This window comes from Populus nigra, chromosome 3 (assembly GCF_951802175.1).
Source record: "Populus nigra chromosome 3, ddPopNigr1.1, whole genome shotgun sequence".
NCBI classification, from domain to species: Eukaryota; Viridiplantae; Streptophyta; class Magnoliopsida; order Malpighiales; family Salicaceae; genus Populus; species Populus nigra.
The window spans coordinates 18,590,858-18,614,326 of NC_084854.1; the positions used below are offsets into that span (position 1 = coordinate 18,590,858).

Sequence of the window (23,469 nt, forward strand, 5' to 3'; positions counted from 1 at the left end):
AAAAGGAAAACTGGTATTTTTCAGGAATTATGACGTAGCTCAAAGCAGTATATGTGTTAATTTAAACTATATTTGGTTTCCGGTGGCTGCTGCATGCAATTCTTTTATCCGGCCGTATGATTTGTTATGGACTTACAGTGAAGGGTTAAGTCTGCAAATATGGAGGGGAAATAAAAGGGAGACAGGAGATAAGATGAGCATAAGTTTTTATTTTTTATTTATTTTTAACGGCATATATGACATCCAAACAAAAGATACTTGGATCGAAAGACATAGATAACAGGGATGGGAGACTCGCTGATCAAGTGGAGACTACCCTTCAAGAGTACAGAAGCACCCACTTTATTATACTCATGGAACCCTAAAAATCCTCGACCGTTGAAAATCTCAGCTATAGCTATCCACTTCACTTGATGCTAAAACACAAGAATCGAAGGCACTTCACTTGATGCTAAAACACAAGAATCGAAGGCAACGTTAGTAGTAAGAATATATCCACTTCACTTGATGCTAAAACACAAGAATCGAAGGCAACGTTAGTAGTAAGAAAATATTGCTCACTTTTCAACTAGTAAAGAGTAAAAAGTTACAGAACATATATAGAAATTCTTACGAAAATTCTTCCATGCAGAGAAGATAATAATATAATTATAACGATTGACTGGTTATATTTTGTTGGTCACAGAACAAACATTAAAAAAAACATTGTTTTTTTTTTTAAAAAAAATGCTTATATATATCACATAACTCTCAGTAAGTAGTAGTAACGGGATATTGTTACTAGCATTTATGGGATTACTAATGTAAAAGGGTAAAATAAAAATACTAGCTGTAAGAAATCGTAACCTGGTGCAGTTAGTGGAGGTGCTGATCTTATAGGAAATGTTAACTTTGCACAGGTGAGGAAGAGCAGCCGCGAAGCCAGCATTAACCCCACCAACTTTGGAGGCGGTTTGTTTCATGCAATTACAAGCATCTCGGCGATCTTGAGTGGTTTTAGCAGCGCTTTTGAGAGCCACAACTCCTTTGCAACAAGCCGGAGGAACTCGCCCACCTTTCTTCAGGTAGGTGAGGCACTGTGCTAAATCACCAACCACAACACCACATGACAAGGCATCAACGTTCAGCATGGGGGCAGAGAGCACTATGCATAGCAAGAGAGCACAGACTAACTTAGCACTAGCCATGGTTGATATAATTTGGGGATCCAAGCCTAAATTAAAAAAACTTTTCTTCTGTCTTGCTTGAGAGAGAAGGAGAAGTGGAGTGAGTGATGTGGTAGCAAGAAGTCGTGTTTATATAGAAGAATTAAGTAGGGAGTGTGAACGCAGGGAATTGGATTCGTATACAGTTGGTTGTTGGCTCCATTTAAGGACTGAGAATCGAGACCACACTACTATTTTTATTTTATTTTATTGTATTAAATTAGAATTAAAAAAAAAACATGGGATTTTAGAAAGAAGATCATACTCCAAATTCAAACTCAAGATACAAGAAGAAAAGAAGGAATAATGAATGGCGGATTTCTGATAGTTGAAATTAAAATGGCATTTGGAATGGAAAATAGTAGTAGCCGCTGCATTAATCACAACTAGAAAAGCATGCTCCACCTCCTTCCCTGATTTCTGTAATTTTATCACTAGGCAAAGTCCCACTAAAAATTAGATGCTAAAATTGTCCTCGCGACCTAGATTGCAATAACTTCTGATTAGGAAAATAATCACAACAATAACAAAGTAATTGGATATATAGCAATAGATAGAGAAACAAGGCCGATTACATGTAAATCCCCACAATTGTTGGCTATTAGTATAAGAGCCATATATCCCATTCCAAAGTATGCAACTTATTCAAAATATTATAAGCTTGGTTAAATTTGCATTAAATAAAAATGACTTCAATGAATTGACTTTTAGGTTTATTAATATTGAAGTGGCTTATTCGAGAACACCTATGATGAAATTATCTTTTAAAAAATCACTATTTGAATAGAATTAACTTTAAGATCATCTTAAATGAATGAATATGGTAAATGTTTGGTAGGGAAAGTCTAAGTTTAGATAAATATATGTAATTTTTATATAGTTTTTAAAAAAATTTAAAACTAAAAATTATAAAAATTGACTTTAAAAAAAAATAGCTTACTGGAACACGAGAAATATAAGGATGATCATGAAAGTGTAGAAAACCACAATGCAATTAGGTTAGTATCAAACAACCAAATATTATAATATCATAAAATTGTAATAATTTATTTCCTTGCATAATTTCTATTTAACAAATCTATGTACTAAAGCTCATTCTTGCATGTTTAATATTTTTTTTTTATTTTTAAATTAGTCTTCATTTGTGAGACTTTTTTACATACTATTTATTTTACAAGAAAAATAACTTGAACATAAACCAATTCTAATAGAGTTATTAGAGGAAATTCATATAAAAAATAACAGATAGGAAAAAGTGAAAAATCTTATTGATAGTAGAGTAGAAGAATTCATTGTAAGTTTTTTTTAATTAAAATTCATATTTATTTATATGAATTTTGGAGTTTTACTTTTTTTTTTGGTAGAAGATATGTAACGTCCACATAGTTGGGTAGACACTATATTATGACCCAAGCTAGACATCATCAGTCATTAATGAGATGGTCTGCGATAGGGTTTAGGAACAAATGACTAAAATAAAGGCATAACTAAAAGAAGAAATAATAGCATAAGTTGAACACGAAATTAATAGAAAATAAGAGGAAATACATGTATATTGGCTTTGTATTTTTCTATCTCTCCGAACATTTCTGTTTTAGTATCTTTTCCTTCCCTTCATCCCTTTAAGAATTTTAATATGTTTTAAAAAAATTATGAGGAATTCATTTTAATAGAATTCTTATCTATGAAATCTATTTTAATATAATTACCGTTGAATAAAATTATTGTTATTATTGTTGTGAATATTATTGCTGTTATTACGAGTTTCTAGTTTATAATTCCAAATATATTTTTGGAATATACCAACTAAACATAAAAAATGTGACATTCCAATAAAATAGTCAATTTCATAGTGTTTTTGTCGACAATTTTAAGTCACATTTCATCAAAAAAAAATTACAAAAAGGTTATCCATGGAATCTTTCATAAAAATGGTTGTTCATATTTTAATGGAATATTTATGATAAAATTATCGATGGAATACTCCATGATATATTTCTGATGGAATATGTGATAGAAGATTATGTTGACAAATACCATGTAGCCACTGAGGAAAAATGAACAGAAAAATTTGGTGTGAATATTCTTTCGGCTTTTTCTAATTTTATGGAGGTGGGAATCTAAAAGCAAGCAAATTAATTTGTTGTTCAAATAATGCTTTATTTTATTTATTCCTTTATATATATATATATATATTCTAAAATTATATATTAATAGAAAACACCTGTGTGTGTGTTTTTTTTAAATATATAATATAGGTCATCATAGTGTTTTTTTTTCCGGACTGTGCTACTTCTTTTTTCATTTGTGTTATTTTTTTCAAAACTAATAGTTTCAAAAAAATCGTCCCACCATCAATAGCCAAGTAGTAGGTGTACTGTGCGGCGAGTCTCGTGCCTAATTTTTCCTCAGCACGGTTCCCAAGACATAATTGCGAGAGAATTTAATGCATGAAGACGATGAGGGGCACGGACGCAGGAATGAAGGGCATGGCACGCGTACCGTAAACTTGATACGTGTCCTCGAGTACTTAGATTTGGTAAGAAACATTAATTGACAAATAATTTTACTTCTATTAGCTTCTAAAGTTGAATTGCAAATCTCAAATTTATTTTATCAATATATAATTTATCAATATAATTCTTGAACAAATTTATATTTATGGTAATAATAAATTTGTAATATAAAAAACTCAACAAGTCTAAATCAATAATTTTTTTATGAGCATCTTTCATGTTCTCTTTGCACTCATTCTCTAACATATATATGAAGGCACTATTGATCGATGACATCATTATTATCATTACTTTTATTATTTATGCTATTATTATGAATATAATCATCATCAAAATAACAATTATAAACTGATGGAGAATATCAATTACATCTGTTTTGTTATAAACAGGATCATCAAAATTTTTATGAAACTCATCTCAATAAAAAAATTATCTCCTCTACTCTCACTTCTAAAACATGTTTTGAAAACTTGTCATGAATTTGTGATCACTCTCTACAAATTCTTTTAATTTTCTCTTTTCATCTCTTTCAATCAACGAAATAATTCTTCAAATAACCTCTATAAATTTATCATCACCAGTTGATGTGTTAATTCTATAATTTGTCTTTGTATATATTCTATCACCAGTTTTTAAATGTTTTTTTTCTCGAAAGGAAATCTTCTCATCTCCTCCGACATGAGCACTTCTTGTTTTACAATCACCTCTTCTAGTAATGTTTATTCTTGAATTCTAATACTAATTAACTAATTGACATAATCGGAAACAATACAGAAAATAAAAACAAGCAAAACACAAAGAATTTTGCCAAATAGAATCACCACCCAAAACCCTAATTCAAATCTTATAACTTAAGATTTTACCACACAACTAGTCTGCTAAAACACAAATTTAAAAACCATGTTTATGCTAGTCTAAACTAAATAAAAAAAAAAATTCAAAACTAAACAGGAAGAATAAAAACACAAAATAACTCTCTAAACTAAATAGAAATAAAAATAATTAAAGAAACAAACATTTATGTCTAAAAACCCTCCACATCATAAGGTTGTAAACTTAGAAACCGAACTAACATAAAAGAAATTAGAATTAATCTAGTCTTGAATAGGGAAGCTTCTTTCTTTCTTTCGGAAGAAAAATAAAATCAAAGGTGAGTGCGCACGGTCACGATTTTCACAAGAACGTTTTGATGAGGCATGTGTTCTTGGATAAAAATAACAAAATCAGTGTTGCTGACTTGCACTGGGGCTCAAGGCATGGATCAAGACTATATATGGGCTAACCTCCTTGCATATTTCTTTATTCGGTTTCTCTTATGTTCTGTTTCAGCATTCTCAAGCCTTTTATCATGAGAAACTTCTGAAAGTTTCAACCAAAAACGCCCGCTATATATAATCATCTCGTCAAGAAGCCTCTAAATCATGTGAAGAAGTTATCATATAGATCAACAATCCTTTTATGACCATCTTTAGGATCAATGCATGCCGAAGGAAATAACAAATCAGTCAGTCTCATGCTCAGATACAGGCTCTCGGGAATAATTCTAACAATTAAAGTCTGATCTCCCCAAAGCTAGCTAGCTAGCATTGCTGGGAACTTTGGAAGAATTCTCACGGGACATAACCCAAGTTTGGCAAGCGCGTGCTTGCCCTATGATATATAGCAATGTAGGCCGCCATTCATATTGATAGACCCATTAATTCTCTTTGGGTTAATTAAGACCCAGTTCTTGCAAGATAATGCAGCCCGTCAGGCTTTCAAAATACTCAATTCGTCCCATCCCAACAAGAGGGGAAAGGATAGACCAGGTATATATCACCTTTTCATTAAAAAAATAAATAAATTCAAATGACCCATCCCACAATGAAAACAGGAGAATACAGTGAGGAGAATGATTTTCAAGTAACAATCTAGGAAATATAAAAACTGGTAATTATATCAAGCAACCCTTAAAAACAACCCCATGAGAGCATGCGAGTATCTCTAGACTAAGAGTTTGTTTTGTTAAGCTGATGTCCAGGGTTCGACTGCAATCTCAGAGTCTTGCCATGCCTACTGATATTAATACATGGATTCAGCCATCAGTTGAAGGTGGCCTAGTGAATATATCGTACCCTCATTAATTTTGAGATGGCTGAATGTTGAATGCCAGCCGTTTTGCTGCTTCAAATTGCAATAATAAAGAGGAATTTGTATTTGTATTTGTTTTTTAAAAACGTTTTTGAAAAAAATTTAAAATTTTTTATTTATTTTTTTATTTTAAATTAATTTTTTATATATTTTTAGATCGTTTTGATGTACTGATATCAAAAATAATTTTTAAATAATAATAATAAATATTATTTTAATATATTTTCAAGTAAAAAACACTTTAAAAAGTAATCACTACCATACTTCTAAACAACCCCAAAGTCACCTCTATATGTGTAGAAACCAAAATTTTCTATCAATTAAATTTCACCATGTGTTATTTTTATTTTTATTTTTATTTTTACATGAAAAGATAAAATAAAAGCGAAATAAATGACACGGAAAATAAATGAACCTTCATACATTTCTTGGCCAATGAAAGGTTGACATATGGGATGAAATATTCAAGATATCTTGTCATAAATATAAAATTCAATCAATAAAAATCAACCAATAAAATAATATTATGTGACATTGAAAAAGAAATATGAGAGCCCTACAAACCTCTATAAATAGATAGCATCACCCTAGACAAAAAAAATAAGGATTCTTTAAGATACAAATTTTTTTCAAGATAAGCTCTTCAAGTAAAGGAAGCTATCTAAAAAATTCTCAGGCCTCTTTCATTTATGCTTGAAGTCTACAAAGAATGAAGATTTGTTGGATCAAGCCTAAACGTTTCATAAGAATTCTTCAATAATACTTTGAAGACAAATTAATCAAATATACTCTTCAAAATATCAAATCATCAAATCTTACTTTGCAATCAATGGCGGAGCCACGTAGAGGCAAGAGGGGGCAATTGCCCCCTTAATCTTTTTTTTTTCAAAATACTTTTTATATTATAATATTAATAATATCTTAACAAGTTTAATTTTCTATGCTGGCAACTAATTAACCCAAGTTAGCTATTGTTAACTTAAAACATAATATAATATATAATATATATGTCCAACACATTTCACTAATCTTTTTCCCTTTCTTTCTTTTTCTTTCATTAATTAACTGAGAGCCTTTCTTCTTTCTTTCAAGCTACTATTATTGCCCCTTTCTCTCTCTCTCTCTTGCAAATTTTTTCTTCAAGTCCTAAGCTATTAATCAGTTAAGCAAATAATTTCTCATGCTTTATGCTTTAAGTAAGTTTCTTTCATCTTTTCTATTTGTTTCATTGTTTAATTTTAGTTTTATTCTTTTACAATTAATTATTAAAAATGTTAGGATTTATGATAATTTAATGGTTTGTTGAATTAATATGTATATAGGTAATTATATTATATGCATATGGATATGAATTGAAATGGGTTTTGAAGAATTGATAATTATTTTGCTATGAATTTCATATTGAAAATGGATAGTGATGAACTTACTAGTGATTAAAAATGAAGTATAGGACAACTAAAAAAATTAAAGACATAATAGAGAAATAAAAGAAATATATTTAACATTTATGTTTAACCCACTTGTAGAAAACAATAAGTCAACAATAGCAATATCAATTTGTCATGGCAATCTTTTTAAGCTATGATTTAAGCTACTCTCTACCATATGTTAGTATAGAATTGTTGTCAAGAACTTTACTTGTTCTTGGAAGATCTAGAAAACACAAGTATTGAACCCACCCTAAACTAAAAATAGATGAATAATAGTTTGATTGTATATATTGAGAAAAATATTTTCGATGAGATTGGTAATAAAGTTATTATGAAACGGTTCTAAAATATAAAAACTCGAAAAGAACAATTATAACGTAAGTTTTCTCATTTTAAAAGTATTCTTAAATTAATATTGTTTGATACGAGTTAGTACATGTATTTCAAATTGATTTCTCTATACAATGAATGTCTACATAATACATAATATTAAGAATTTATTAGTAATTTGTCCCTTCATTTAAACAATCAAGGCTCCACCACTGTTTGCAATACATGCCACAATTCACGTTCTTACATAGCATAAATTTTGGCTTGATTTCTCAAATAAATCAAGTCACTATATATTAAATCTAAGGAAAGAATAAGAGAATTGTCTTATTCTTTTTAAATAATACTTTAAATAGAGATTATACCCAGTTATATATATAATAAAATTATATATTTGTACATATATACTTATTTAATTTCAGGTAATTAAAATTGTGTTTACAATATGATTAAGAGAGCCACTGCTATAGTCTACAAAGACCAAATATTTTAGACACATGATACCTAGTTTATACACCTCAGCTTCGACACGTTACTCAGGGGTATTTGAGAGTGTGATAGTGGTTGCTTTTTAAAGTGTTTTTTATTTGGAAATACATCAAAATAATATTTTTTTTTTATTTTAAAAAAATTATTTTTGACATCAACACATCAAAATGATCCAAAAACACTAAATAATATAAATTTAAAGAAAAAAATAACAAAAAATTTATTTTTTTTCAAAAACACTATTAAAATGTCAAAACAAACTAGAAAATTGTGTCTACAATACAATTCAGAAAGCCACTACTATAGTTTACAAAGACCAAATATTTTAGGCACATGATACATAGTTTATACACCTCAGCTACGACAAGTGACTTGGGGGTGTTTGAGAGTATGAGAGTGATTGCTTTTCAAAGTGTTTTTCACTCGGTCAAAATAATATTTTTTTATTTTTTAAAAATCATTGTTGACATTAATACATCAAAATAATATGAAAACACTAAAAAATATAAATTAAAAGAAAAAAATAAATTTTTTTTAAATTTTTTAAAATATATTTTTAAAACACAAAAACAAACTAGATCTTATTCAGTGGCCAGCGTATCAACACCTACCCATTAATATATTAATGTTAGATAAACTATCAAATCTTTTGCTCACATGTGTGGTCAACCATCCAATAGTTAGCTGACATGTCAACTACATCTTTTCTTCTTCTAGGCTAGATTAGATACGCTTGGATAAGCCATAATGTTGTTGCCTCCGTCCCCGTGACCCTCCTAAACACCTCTTCCATGATTGTCAGGAATATCAAAGATTTTGGATACAAATCAAAGCCAACCATTTCATGGACTCTGCTCACAATTTTGCTGTTATTGTTATTATTATTTTGAAAAAAATAATAATTATAAATAATTAATCTCATCAAACTTCCTGCAGTGTACTTTCATTCACAGATCTTTGAATAAATCTCATATATCGCATCTATTTCAGTTGTTTTTTACTATTTAGTTTCGAATTTGGCCATCTTATTATATAGTATACGAGAAGAAGAGAACGAATAAGAAGAAGATTCCTTTAAACCCTTTTTGGCATGCTAGTTGAAAACAATTATTTTGGATCCAGTTGCTAGCTTGCTAAATGCCCCCAGGCATGTGTGCATGCTAAATGCCCCCAGCCGTTAGGTCGGTTCTAATTATAGCTCTAACGTCCAACCGCTAACTTGCATGCTGTAATAATAAACAAAGCCCAAGAGTCCACTCCTAATTGCATCAGCAAATTCACTTCCCTCTTGTATAAATAGCGAACATCATTTCTCATATCCTACCACGCTCAAGCTAGCCTTTGTGTCCTTCCTCTAATCAAGCTTCATTTCTTGCCACTACTTGTTTCTTTTGCACAGTAACAGCACAAAAACATATAAAATGGCACCTAAAGCAATGCAATTCTCTGTATTCCTTCAGTTATTTCTTGTATTCAGCTTGTTATTTCATGGCACTTGTGGAGACCGTGGTGGCTGGCAGATTGGTCACGCCACATTCTACGGCGGCAGTGATGCGTCTGGCACAATGGGTAAGCTAAGCACATTAGAGTGTTGCCACATTAGATGATCTTGGTTATATGTGTATCACATGTGAACACGTGAATGCTTATTCCAAGCGTGCATGATCCAGATCGAACAATTAATCACAGGAGTTGTACTTGTATATATATTGCAATTATTTCCATACAATAAGTCTTCATGCTTTGGTCTTGTGCTTCCTATAATTAAGATGCATGTGGTACTGGTTGCAGGGGGAGCTTGTGGATATGGAAACCTGTACAGCCAAGGGTATGGAACTAGCACGGCAGCTCTAAGCACTGCTCTTTTCAATAATGGCTTGAGCTGTGGAGCATGCTTCCAGATACGTTGTAACAATGATCCTAAATGGTGCCATTCCAGTACCATCACCGTGACAGCTACCAACTTTTGCCCTCCTAATTATGCTTTGTCTAATGACAATGGTGGTTGGTGCAACCCCCCTCTACAACATTTTGATTTGGCGCAGCCAGCTTTCTTGAAAATCGCACAATATCGAGCTGGGATTGTTCCTGTACTCTTCAGAAGGTATTTTCAAGACATCCTTATTCTTGTCCATTCAGAAGTTCTATTATTGTTCCTTAATGTCTGACAATTTGAAACAACATCATTTTAATTTGCTTGTGGTTTCTTGACAGGGTCCCATGTGTGAAGAAAGGAGGCATAAGGTTCACCATTAATGGTCATTCTTACTTCAACCTGGTCTTGATAACCAATGTGGCTGGTGCAGGGGATGTTCATGCTGTGTCTGTCAAGGGATCTAGAACTGGGTGGCAAACCATGTCAAGGAATTGGGGCCAAGATTGGCAGAGCAACTCATATCTCAACGGCCAAAGCCTCTCCTTCAGAGTCACAGCAAGTGATGGCAGGACTGTTACCAGCTACAATATTGTGCCTGCGAAGTGGCAATTTGGACAAACTTTCGAAGGAGGCCAATTCTAGTAAAGTTAAATGCCCACCAAGACTTGTTTTTCAAGCTGAAAAAACATGTAGTTATATGTGTGGCCGGTTATGCTGAGGTACCCAAAGGCACCAAGGCTTTCAAGTGCCAGTATATATAATAATTAATTCCCAGAATTGTAAAAAAAGAAAATAAAAAGGAAAGAAGGTATGGTATGGAATAAGAAGACCAGTTTTACTTTTACCCTTGATATTTACACTTTACGGATCGGCACTCAGCCAAAACTAATCATCTAAACCGCAGTTCAGGTATAAACACAGAGCCCCGGCGAGAGACTTCAATAAGATTCTATTTGATCCTGATGCTGTGCTTAATTATAAGTTCAGCAGTTCTTTATCCACTTTTTAGAAGTTTGACGAAGGGCCTGCTTTTATAATAAAGCAGGCATGTTTTCTCTGGAAAAAAACATGTAAGAACTGACTGGAAAAAGCATGCCTCCGACTGATTTCATTAAAAAAAACCTAAAAGAACCGGTGTATTCTTTCTTAACAGCTCACAAGTATTTTGTATTCTTTTTAGTTTTTTTTTTTGTTTTTTTTTAATATTATAGTAATTGAAAATTAAACTCGATAATTTGTTTTAATTTATTTTTTATAAAGTTATTATAATCTCAAAAAAATATCTCAATATTATATTAATATTTTGTTCATAAAAAATAATTCAATTTTATTGCTAGTAAGAAATTAAAAGTTTGAGGATGGAAAATTAAAAGCAGCAGTTCTTTTTTAAATTTTGATGACAATTCCTTTTTGAAACATTTTACTTAGTATTTATATTTTACTTTTTTAAGTTTGACAATTATATATTTTAGTTTAAAATTTTATTTTATTTATTTTTTAGTTATTGAGCATAAAAAATACAATAGAGAAAAGAGAAAGATGTTGATTGGTCAAATTTTGTTGACAAAAACTAGTTTAGAGTAAATTAAATTTATTTGCACAGTGATATGAACAATATTTTTTTACCGAAAAACTAGTATAGAGTGAATTAAATTCACTCGTACTGTAATATCAATTTTATACTTGATAATATTTTATTTAATTGTATTATTAAATAATTTAATGGAATAATAAAAAATATTTTATATAAAGTATTATTTATTTCATAATGTAATATGAGTAATTAATTCTACAATATTTAAATTTAAAACCATCAATATTAATATATATTTTTTAAAATTATTTTATAATCTCAATTTCAAAAGCATTTTTACCCAAACACATTAAACTACTTTTTTTCAACCTCAATTTCAACCACAGTTTTAACCAAACACCTATTTTTTCAAACTAACCTCAATTAAAAGTACTTTTTATAAAATAATTTTTTTTAAATCATAATCACAACCACTACCGCAATACCAAACACACACTAAAGAGGTTGAGAGAGTTTTTTTTTCAATTTGACTTTGTATTACTTAATTGTCTTGGAGATTTTATGTGATGAGGAATTTATTATTAAGAATAGAAAAATATTTCTTATGTTGAAGAATTTATTTATTGAGTCTATAAGAGTATTTTTAAGTGAAAATATGTAAAAAATTATTTTTTTAGTCCGAAAAACTCTAATTTAATTTTTTAGCCACTTCACTAGTGGAAATTAGACATCCCAACAACATGTCATCTGCTTCTTCTGAAAAGCAATTGATGGACTACGTGTCATTCATTCAATTTGAAAGAAAAGAAAAAAACTTCATACGTGCGCTAAAAGGCCATTGCACCTGGACTTATTATGGCCTAGACATGCTAGGCTATCAAATGCATCTGATTTTTTTACTTATGTATTTTTTCAATAATTTAAATTAAATTAAATTATTTTAAAATATATTAGATATGTTATTTTAATAAATTCTTAAATTAATTAAAAATATATTTTAGATATTATTTTATTAAACACTATTTATTTTTTCATTTGTTTTTATATTAGATTATAGATATTTTTTTTATCAGTAAATTTTTATTTTTTTTGCTTTTTTACTATGAATATCTATTTTTCTATTATATAATTAAATAAAAATAATATTAAAAATTAAATTTATTAAATATAGTCAAATATATAATTCAGGTCTAAGATTTGACAGGTTAACCTATATTAATCTAACATATAACAATTTAAATATTAAAAAAAATATTTTAAATCTAAACAATATTTTTACCGGTTATCTCATTCCTTTTAGCCCACAAAGTCACATATATCACGTCGGAGCAACCTCCTCAATAATATATATAAAGACATACACAGTCAAAAGTTTTAATTTAACCTTAACACGAACAATTATCCAAGTAAATGCTTTATTTGTAAGCATAACATGGCTAAACAGACCTGCAAGCGTCATGGCGAATCTCAGGTGCAACTCTGCACCCTCATGAGAAGAGGGCAATTGCATTCGGTAAGGGCGAAAAAATACTTCAGAAGAGAAAAGGATCAGAAAACAAAATAATTCAGAACTCTATTATGCTGTAGGCATATGAACAATCACATTTAGAGGCAATTCCTACATCCCTTGTCAAAGACAACTTCTCTACAAAATTCACAGCTTACAAGTATACAGATTTGACCTTCGACACTGGAAGAAACCCTAAAATACCATCTACTTACATATCCTCATCCATTCAACCGAGATCATCATGTTTCAAAAGTTTACACACACGATGACCACGAGTTCTTCTGCATCAAAAACACTGCCTCTATAGTACAGCATTGCACATCAGCATATAACCATAATGGTAAGCTCAATAATTCAGCACGGAGTATTTCACTCTCAAAGCTATTCTGCCTTTCTCTACACCAAGCTTTCCACCTGTAACTAGCCAATGTCCTGGGGGATCTTGAGGCCCTTTTCTCATCTCGGACATATCAACAAACTTAGCCAACTTGTTCCCTGCAACATTTCCTCTTGAAGCTGAACTTGTGTCACCAGAGTTGGTATTATTTACAGCGGGAAATTTCCTTGACTTGTCATTGGGCATGTGGTCCCACAAGGATCTTCGTATTGTGCAGCCCGGTATCCTAGAATACATAAGTTTCATGTACAAGACATTTCTTGAACCAAAATCCCACACCCCAAGCTGAGCCCCAGTGACAATATTGACACCGGATTGGTCACCAATAAAAGTTTCAGGGTTCTCAACTGGAGCAGTGCTCACATGAGAGAAATTCATCCATTTCACTGGTTCAAACCATCGGCTGTCCTGCTCCTCAGGTCCCTGCCACTTGGGAGCACCAATTGTGAAATGGGTGTCCCAGTATGGCAAAAGGATTTTAGGAAGAGATGCCAAGTGTTGAAGATGGATGCACAGGCGATTCTGCTTGGCTCCTTCCAGGCATAGTCGTAAACCTGTGACAGGCTTGCGTCCTACTGATATCTGTAGCCAAGTTTAAGTCAAAATCAAAAACCAAGTTTTGTCAAGGTTTACCCTTTACATTAGCTAGTAGGATTGTCTTTTGGTTAAATTAGACAACCAATGGTTACACCCGAAGAATCATGACCCCTCTACAGAGCATCCAACTAACAGTAATAAATTGTTTGGTGGTAGAACACTATTGACAAATTTCAGTTGCTACATATATTTTACGAAATACAACAGTACATAGTAAACTCTTTAACGCTGTTCCTCAAAATAATGTAAATAATCGAACCATCCTTCACTCGGGACAAAAATGTATAGAAAGGCAACAAAAGAATTTATACCTGCTCCTGACTCACATAAAGCTTTTGCCCCATCATGCTGAACTGCAAAGATGGGCAAACAGGTTCCTTTCTTTGGTGGCTAGGAAAATTGTCCTGTACTGGAGCCCAAATTCGAGGAATCTGGAACTCCAGAAAATATCTGAGCTCTTCTATCTGAGGTTTGTCTGGGCACAATTGTTAAAAAAAGAAAAGACTGGCAGTTAGGGAGTAGCACTACCTACTAGAAAAACAGCACATAAGAGGGAGAGGATTCTGACTAAACAGTCTACTTGTCTTACATTCAAGATATAGAGCAATAGCACGACACAGATGCTCCTTTCCAGGTGCCCCAACAAGGAGATCTGTGATAGGAACAAAACCCATCTCAATGACATCAGGAGATGACTGTACAGTTCTTGCCCATTGAATATGATTTTGTTCCAAATCATCTCCTCCCCTCCTGCAGAAAATGACTGTAACATGCTGCACAGACAAGAATAACCGAAAAAATGTTTTAAGGCTTCAAATTGATCCATCAAAGCAAGGTTTTGAACCACAGGAATAAATAATGATTAACAGCGCAGGGATGATTTCTTGACAAAAGTATTCAGACTGTATTCATGCAAATACAGAGTTGGCAAACAGAGACAACTTCTCAAATGCAATAAAATGAGATAGAATACTGCAAAAGAGCGATCCTTTTGTCTTGAAAAATCATGACAGCAATTGCAAGTAAACCTTCTAGACAAAAAAAGCCAAAAACCATTTGTTAATTCATTCCAAATCCAACCGTTGCATCCTGGAAAACATCATTGCAATAGCAAATGGATTACAAAATCCAAACATGGAACAAATGTGGAAAATTCAGGACATTTGGAAGCAAACCTTTTTAAAGGAAAGCATAGTTTAATTTGGAGTACTACACAGAGAATTCAAATAAGGAACTCGAAAGGGAATTACAAGACAAATATATGGAGTAAAGCCTCGTATGCTCAATTGCAGCATTATGGTTAACACGTTCAGGAAAATTATGTTTGGATGGAATACTACTTTCCATCAAGCATCTTCCTATAAAAAATATTATATGCGTTAAAATGACAACAAAAGGCATCGTAAAACAGTTCAACAAATAGAACATTTGACATCATAACCTCGGCGAGGTGAAAGAGTGATTATAGCTAAGAAGCAAAGAAAATGAATGATTTCTATACTTCTTTCCCAGTAAGATATGGCGCACTAGTTGGCTGAGGGTATATTCCTTGGCTGTTAAATATGCCAGAATCACCAACCTGCAAAATCAAGAATAATCTGTTTTAAGTCACAGGTGACCAAGTAAGGAAATGTTAAGGAAAGTAGACAAAGAAAATAAGGGAATATCCTGGGACTAGCCTTATCCTTGAGTTTCACAGGACCTGAACTCGTATGACCCTCCATGTCAGAAAACCTCTGATTTCCAATATCCTGTACATAGTGTTTAATCTCCAGGGTTGACAAAGGTGATGACTGGTGTTGTTTAACATATATCACATCCTTACCACCAATAGTTACAGAAGTAATAACGTGTGTCCCAAAATTTTCAATGAAGCTGGAAAAGAAGGATGCAATTGTTAGACAACTAAAGCTGTGATGCAAAAATATTCCTTCAGACTTCAGAGAATTAGTACTCATACCTCGCCAAGGATGGAGGATCCCAACAGGTTGGAACAGCCCTTTTAACATTTTCATGCAACACTAAGGGGGATCTCATAAGTTGGACTTTGGCAAGTGGGATATAATATCCATCCATAGAAAGGGTCTTTGAAACTGAAGCATCGATGTGCTTTGAACCAGTAAAACTAAAAGCAGAATTGAAGCAGCCAAGAGGAACACCTCCTGATAGGTTGGCCTTTTGATTAAAGCACTCCACCATCTGCATTATTCGTCATGAGAAGAACATTAGAACAACTACAATGATTTCGCTCATTTAAAACAGCTTGTATCAGTATTTGAAGTAGGGAAAATATCAATACAATTCGTTTAGCAGTCAATTCTTAGCACCACAGAAGTTTGGCGAGCGTTATTTTATCTCAATCATTTTTAAGATTAAAAACAAAAAACTTCATCAAACTCTAGACAATCAAGCGTAACCACTCACTACTAATCAACCAATAGAGCTGATGTCTTAATTTTCAGTTTGCATTTTGTAACTCCAGACATCATTCACTGCAGATGGTTATAGCCCTCTGTCAAGATACAACCCAAAAGCTCTAACACAAGGTCTTAACTGATGCTCTAAGGAACATCAATTAACACTATAAGAAAAAATCCAAGGAAATATCAAATAACTAGGCTTTAGACACATGAAATAACCAAGTGCCAATAAACTGCAGAAATGATCCAAGAGACAAGTTAAACTTTCCATCGACTTGGTACTGGTGGCAAAAGCAACTAAATTGATCAAGTTCAATTCAAGCTATCTTCAATACCACTATAGCCTAATACTCAAAGCCTCTAAAACTAAACATGGATTCTTACAACACAGGAAAAGAACAGAACTTCAAAATCAAAACCAGAAAAAAATTAAAAAAAACCAACCTCGTGAAAAGTGCGAACACCTGAACTCTGGCGTCCAATTGGGACCAAGGAGTTTTTTATGTCCCTAGAAACATTAGGCACTACAAACCCACCACACAACAAAAGATCTCTAGCATGTTCCTGATCAATCTCCACCACTTTAGACCCAGTAACTCCTTTACAATACAACAACCTTGTATCATAGTTCACATCAAATCCTCTCCCAAGTGCTTGCACAGCGTTCATAGCTGTGTGCATTGCTGCCGCATTAACACTTACACCCTCCCCCATTTGAGCTAAGAACCCAATTCTTTGATAATCATTTAGAAACCCAAAAACCAATCTTTTCCTTTCATATTTTTTATGGGTTTTTCAAGAAACTCGAAACGTCAAACTCCTCAAAACCCATTTTTCTAGTTTCTTGAATTGACTGCGAAGAAGTCTTCAAAGAAGTTTCAATGGATTAATCCTCTAGATCTTGAATCCATGAAAAGAAAGTAGTAAAAAAAAAGTAATCTTGAATGAATCCACTAACTACGATGCAACTCTCTGTCTCTCTCTCTCTCTCTATGTACTTCTACTTCTACTTCTACTATGTTATGTAATGCACTAACGTAAGGCATTGACTCCAAGTCTTTAATTTTTAAGGGAATGTTAATGTGAGCGTGTTGGTTTGCCTAAGAAACTGACTGCTCCAAATTCTTTTGGGATTCTGACATGTGGATGGTAATTTATCCATCCGATGGTGCTACGTGTTGATAAGGAAATCATAGGACATAGGTCGTCTGACAGTCAATATCGTACTCTTTTTTCTTTTTCTTTTCTTTTCTTTTTTTATCCTAACAATTAGACGATATTCTGAACAGTTTTAGAGTTTTAGTGTATCGAAATGATGTGATCGAGTATTAGTCAAGTTATTTCTTTTTAAATTAAAGCATTGATGGGAATCTTGTTTTATAGTATAATTTCAAAATCATAATGCAAGTCAACGAAATCGTTTTGATAAAAAAATAAAAGTTAATGAGTTACAACCGAGTTTTGCCGAGTCAACCCGTTAGATCAGCCCGGTCACACTGAGTTATAAAATTTTTTTATTTTTTTTCAACCCAACCCGATTTTAGTTTCAAATCGATCCGTCAGATTGGTTTTAAAACTATGATTGCAGGCTTGTTTATGATGACTGAAACCATTTAATTAGGAAGGACATGTCAAAGCTTTTTACAATTATCATGCATATATTTGTGCAAAGTATACATTTCCCCTAACAATAATTCTATTTTTATCAAAAGATTAGTCCCAAAATTATTTCTTAAACAGTAATTGCTTTTACAAAATATCAAATTCATGCATGCGTGCACTGGGTTCCTGCCGGCTAAGCATTAGCCTAATTACTTTAATCCGAGTGAAGATGACCAAATATCCAAACTCTTTTGGCTTTTTTTTTTTTGTTGTGAGTGAATTTTATTTATTTATTTATTAACATGAATATTTAAATAAATTTATATGTATTTCAACTAATTCTATAAATTGTAAAATTAATAACTATATAAACTTTTAATAATAGTAACTATAAAACTCAAATATAATACCACATAGTTTCTTTAGTTTGATATCATGATTCCAAGTTTTGTTACATTGGTTGGAATTTGTTCTACCCTTTGTCTGTTATGATCCGCTTGTCAAATGATATGGCATACGGCACGGGATACTGTTTTCCTTTTGATCTCAACAAAATCATGAATACAAAGAGTATGTTTGTTTTGTGCTGGATATTTTAAATGTTTTTTTTAAAAATATTTTATAATATTTAATTTAAAAAATATTTTTTATAATATATTTTACATGTGAACTATTTTTTAAAGGTGGTTGTGGTGAAAAAAAAGATGATGGTGAGATAGTGTTGTGAAGAAGAAGGTGGTTGTGGGATGATAATAGTGATGAGATAATAGTAGTTGTAGAGGAGGTGGTTATGAGATGATAGTGGTAATTATGAAGAGATAGTAGTGGTGGTGATGAGATGGAGGTGTAGTGATTATAGAGAAAAAAGGATGTGGTGGTGAGATGGCGGTGAAACGATGTTAGTTGTGAGATATAGACAGTGATCGAAATAGTTAGATGAATAATGTTGTAAAAAGATTACTATTTATAAGATATTTTATAAAACTTCATGAATTGAAAATATTTTCTAATAAATGAATTAAGTTTGAAGATTAATTGTAAAATATTTTTTATTAACCAGTTTTTCTATAAAATATTTTTACTAGAAATAAACACAAGAAAATATTTTCTTGAAACAAACACAAAAAATCTAAGAACTATTTTTCTATAAAATACTTTACTCAAAACAAATGAACCCTTAAATTACAAGTTAAGTAGATTGCTAAAGAAGTGGCATCCGACAAAACAAACAAGGAAAAAAATTAATTAGCTAAATCATAGTTATTGATCTCAGATACAGTCTAATTTCCATATTGCCGAGTCATGGCCGCATGCCCAAAGAAATGGCATCTCCCTCTTTTTTTTTTTTTTTTAACTCGAGGTGTCCGGGTCAGCTTACACGTACCATAACTAATCCTCGGATCCACTGAACACCCTGCAAGCCTAGTAAACATGTAAAACACCACAGGAGTAACAGATATACACTCAAACCCAGGTGATAGAGGCTGGGCTACAAGCCCCGGTGCCATGGCATCTCCCTCTCGAACCATGATAAAAGAGTTGCATTCCAGAGGACACCACATTGCTGACTTTCGCCATCGTCGTCGTCGTCGTCTTTGAACACTTGTCCCAACCACGCATCTCCAAGTCAGTAAAACATGCTGCAGACACAAAGCAGCGTTCTGGATGTGTCAGGGAAAGCCATATATCAGGGGAAAGGGACCATGGTTGATGCTATGAGACAGCCCCACCTTTAAAGTTTTCACTATCACAATCAATGTTCTAATTTAGACAAGAGCGTAGGCAGAAGCTATGTGTATAGAGTTGTTTCAGCAGCAACTTTGTCAGTGAAGAAAAGCTGTTCATTATTGAAAAGATATAATGGTGAGTGCTGCATGGTGGGTTCCTTTCCTTATCCTACTTTATGACTATCGTTAGAGAATCTTCAATGCGAGATGATATTTAGAAAGATTCAAATAGGTAATAATACTTTTTTTAAAAAAAATATTGTAAATATAATCTATTTATTTATTTATATAAACTTTAATGGTAAGAAGATATTTAGAATAATTAATTATATTTTAATATATTTGATATATAATTATTTTAACTATGGTTGACTTGATTGGTATAAAACAACTCGGATGATTTTCAGTTAGCTTAATATTAAAAGATAAAATTAAAAAAAAACTTAATTAAAAAAATAAAAATATTAACCCGACTCAACTTAGACTTGTCAAATCCATGATATGTGTTATAAAATCAAGATAATTACATAAAAAACAAAAAAAAACTATTTTTTTTTAAATCAAAGTAAAACAAACTAGTGAAAAAAAAATTATTGCAATGAATAGTATTTTAACATTATTACAGGATATTTAGGAATAATATTTTTGCAAGAAAAATTGTAAAATAACATTTTATTTAGCGCTCTCTTTAAAGCATGAAAAATAAGCATTGAAAAGCCAAAATAATATTTATTATTATTATTATTACTACTACTTTCCATTTAGTATTTTTATTGTAGATGCTCTTATAACACCACAAGAAAATTAGAAAACACCGACTAAATATTTCGCTGGCCAATAGACACCATTACATTGATTATTAATTTTACATTGTTGATGGAGTTACTAACAAAAATACTCCGCTAGGAAAAGTTTTATCAAGGATTTGCTATCCATTGGTAATTTGTAATGATAATGGAAATGACTATGAAATATTGGTGCCAAGAAACTAAAATGCACTGACCAGATTATTTCAGTAAATAAATCACCAATAAAATATTACATCACTTATTTTATCAGTATAATCTAAATATTGCCGATAAAATTAGCAATTGAACCGGCAATAGGATGTCCATCGCTAATTCCATCGGAGAGTCTAAAACTTCTTAACCATTTCATAACTTTTCGATGAAATAGCACCTACATTTTCGGTGAAATAATCGACTAATAAAAAAAATCAATCGGTAATCCCGTTGAAAAATTAGTAATTCCTTTTTAGTTATGTAGTTGTTAATTTAAAAAACAACAAAAATCATAATAATACCAAACAAATTAAATATCAAAATTTTATTAATTTCAATATTAATTTTATAACAATAAATAAATCATTACACAGATAAAGGTCGAGGTCGATGGGGGAAAATCCTGGGCTAAAAGTACTGTAATGAGGAGTGGGATATTATGAAGTCATATATTCCATCATTTTCTCCAAATTTTGCCTATTATCTGGCTTTCTTTTCTTCTTCTAATTTTACTATTATCTTTATGACTTCTTCTAGGACCCTCGCTTTAAGTTTCAACGTTGACTGGCCTGGGTCAGACCATTGTGTGCCTAGAGTTGAAGCATTACGACCCAACTTCATTTCTCTAGCTGATGTTATAGATATTTTATAAGTCTAATTTCTATCGGGTCTATTAGTTGCTCTAATATTTAACCATAACCGAAGATCATGAAGATGATAGGTGACACCATCTTCTTCATATTTTTCAAACGTTCTTGCGTTATATACTTTTTACAAAAAAAAAACTCAATTATAATTAAAAGATTTATGATAATTGTTAAAGAACCATCTCAACCCAAAAGCTTAAACTATTAGGTGATGTCCCAGGATATGATTTATATTATTCTCTAACAACAATTACATTTAAAAAAAAAAACTTACAACAAATACCTCATCTCTATTATTTATAAACATCTCTGATATTTATAAACTTCTTCGTATACATGCTACAATTCTATTATTACTAGTTTTTATATTGAAAGCATATTTACCATTAATTATGTTTTTATATGTTTATAGTTTTAACTATTTATAAACTTTAGGTTTTTGTTGAATATTCTTTGATTAACATGTTTTTGTGATGATAAACTTAAATATTAGTCTAATATATATTAACAGAATTTGGAATATTTTCATATGCAAATCGTGTGTTGCTCCAGTAATGCAGATGGCGATGTTCATGTCTCTCCAAAGACAATCTTCCTTCGGTTGACTGGTGGTGCATGGGAATTAATGGGATAAGATCGTTATTTTCCTTTGATTATTTATTGTAATGTTTGAAGGTTATTTTTTTTTGGTTCAAAATGAAGCTCTAGCTTAATTTAAATTTCATATCCAACATATAATTATTCCAATTTGTTCCTTTAGCTTTTGGAAACCCCATTTTTTTATGCTTTCTATTTCCATAAAAAGTGTATTTAATTATTGCATTTTGGTACTTTCATCCAACTTACCTTACTTGTTCATAAAAATTCTTTAGCAATGTTAAAGCTTATTGAGACAGAAACATTTAGACATATGACATGATTTTGACTAAGAGTGTTTTTGGTATTGCGGTAACTGTTATGGTTGTAGTTTTAAAAAAAGTTGTTTTATAAAAAGTATTTTTAGTTGTGGTTGGTTTGAAAAAAGTAAGTATTTGGTTAAAACTGTGGTTGAAATTGAGGTTGAAGAAAAAGTAGTTTAATGTGTTTGGTTAAGAATGTTTTTGAAATTGAAGTTATAAAATAATTTAAAAAAATATATATTAATATTGATGGTTTTAATTTAAATATTGTGGATTTAACTATTACGGTAACATCATGAAATAAATCATACTTTATATATATAAAAAATTTATTGTTTTCTTAAACTATCTACAATTCCATTACCTATAAAATTTATCTGACAAGAACTACAGTTTCCATAATTTTTTAGCGTGTAATAAAATTAGATAAAATATTATTATGTATAAAATCCACTCTAAACTAGTTTTTAAAAAAAAATGTTAAAAAATTAACAAAAAAAAACTTAACTCGCTTAAAAAAAAAAAGGTCCATGCAGTGCAAGTGAACAGTTCATGTTAGTTGCACTGTTCATTGAATAATGCAATTAATGTTAACAGTGCAAGAAAAACAAGGAATTCTTGCTTTTCAAATATAGCGTTTCCAACACAGAAAAAAGATGGAATCCAATAAACAATATGCCATATTTTTATTTAACCAAACAGCTGCAACTGTGTTTTAAATAAAACACAGCCACAGGCCGCAGAGCCAACAGGCTCTAAAACTGGAGTTGATGTTGTTGTTATAGTGCGCACTGAATTATCAACAGTCCCCGACCCAAATTGCATGAAAAAGAAACAAAATTGTTTAATCAAATTGTTAAGAGTAATTAATGGGATGGTTACATATACAGAAAGATGCCAGGATTGCTCGGTTGTACTAGATATAAACTATGATGAAACTTTTTCTTCAATAGTTAGGTTTGCCTTAATTCGTGATCATTGTGAGTTTGGATTTGAAACTTGATGAATTTCTCAATAGAAAATTGAATATAAAGATTTATATGGATCAATTAGTTGGTTTCGTTGTAAAAAATCATTTAAAAATTAGTATCTTTAATTTTATTGAGCCATCATTACTGACAGGTTTATGATAATTAAAAAACATCATGGTGTGTATGTT

At 31.3% G+C, this 23,469-nt stretch overlaps 3 protein-coding genes across 6 annotated transcripts; 1 reads left to right on the forward strand and 2 right to left on the reverse strand.

The window, feature by feature from the left end:
- Positions 1-194: 194 nt before the first annotated feature.
- LOC133687942 (non-specific lipid-transfer protein Cor a 8.0101-like) lies at positions 195-1,255 on the reverse strand. Of its 3 annotated transcripts, none has more exons than XM_062107298.1 (2): positions 847-1,255; positions 195-416 (listed from the first exon to the last, which is right to left on the reverse strand). In XM_062107298.1, exons 1-2 carry the CDS (start codon positions 1,185-1,187, stop codon positions 407-409), a joined length of 351 nt encoding a protein of 116 aa, XP_061963282.1. In that variant the 5' UTR covers positions 1,188-1,255; the 3' UTR covers positions 195-406. The 3 variants fall into 3 exon arrangements, with proteins under 3 accessions (XP_061963282.1, XP_061963281.1, XP_061963283.1); XM_062107297.1 differs by having other exon boundaries at positions 195-451; XM_062107299.1 differs by lacking the exon at positions 195-416 and adding an exon at positions 436-510.
- Positions 1,256-9,430: 8,175 nt separating this feature from the next.
- LOC133689188 (expansin-A8-like) lies at positions 9,431-10,820 on the forward strand. Its single transcript, XM_062108968.1, has 3 exons — positions 9,431-9,669; positions 9,892-10,204; positions 10,315-10,820. Exons 1-3 carry the CDS (start codon positions 9,522-9,524, stop codon positions 10,616-10,618), a joined length of 765 nt encoding a protein of 254 aa, XP_061964952.1. The 5' UTR covers positions 9,431-9,521; the 3' UTR covers positions 10,619-10,820.
- Positions 10,821-13,060: 2,240 nt separating this feature from the next.
- Positions 13,061-17,496, reverse strand: LOC133689709 (MACPF domain-containing protein CAD1-like). Of its 2 annotated transcripts, XM_062109702.1 has the most exons (7): positions 16,879-17,493; positions 15,975-16,213; positions 15,694-15,889; positions 15,516-15,593; positions 14,604-14,787; positions 14,326-14,489; positions 13,061-13,999 (listed from the first exon to the last, which is right to left on the reverse strand). In XM_062109702.1, the coding sequence occupies exons 1-7, from the start codon at positions 17,146-17,148 to the stop codon at positions 13,367-13,369; spliced, it is 1,764 nt and encodes a 587-aa protein (XP_061965686.1). In that variant the 5' UTR covers positions 17,149-17,493; the 3' UTR covers positions 13,061-13,366. The 2 variants fall into 2 exon arrangements, with proteins under 2 accessions (XP_061965686.1, XP_061965687.1); XM_062109703.1 differs by lacking the exon at positions 15,516-15,593 and having other exon boundaries at positions 16,879-17,496.
- Positions 17,497-23,469: the final 5,973 nt, after the last annotated feature.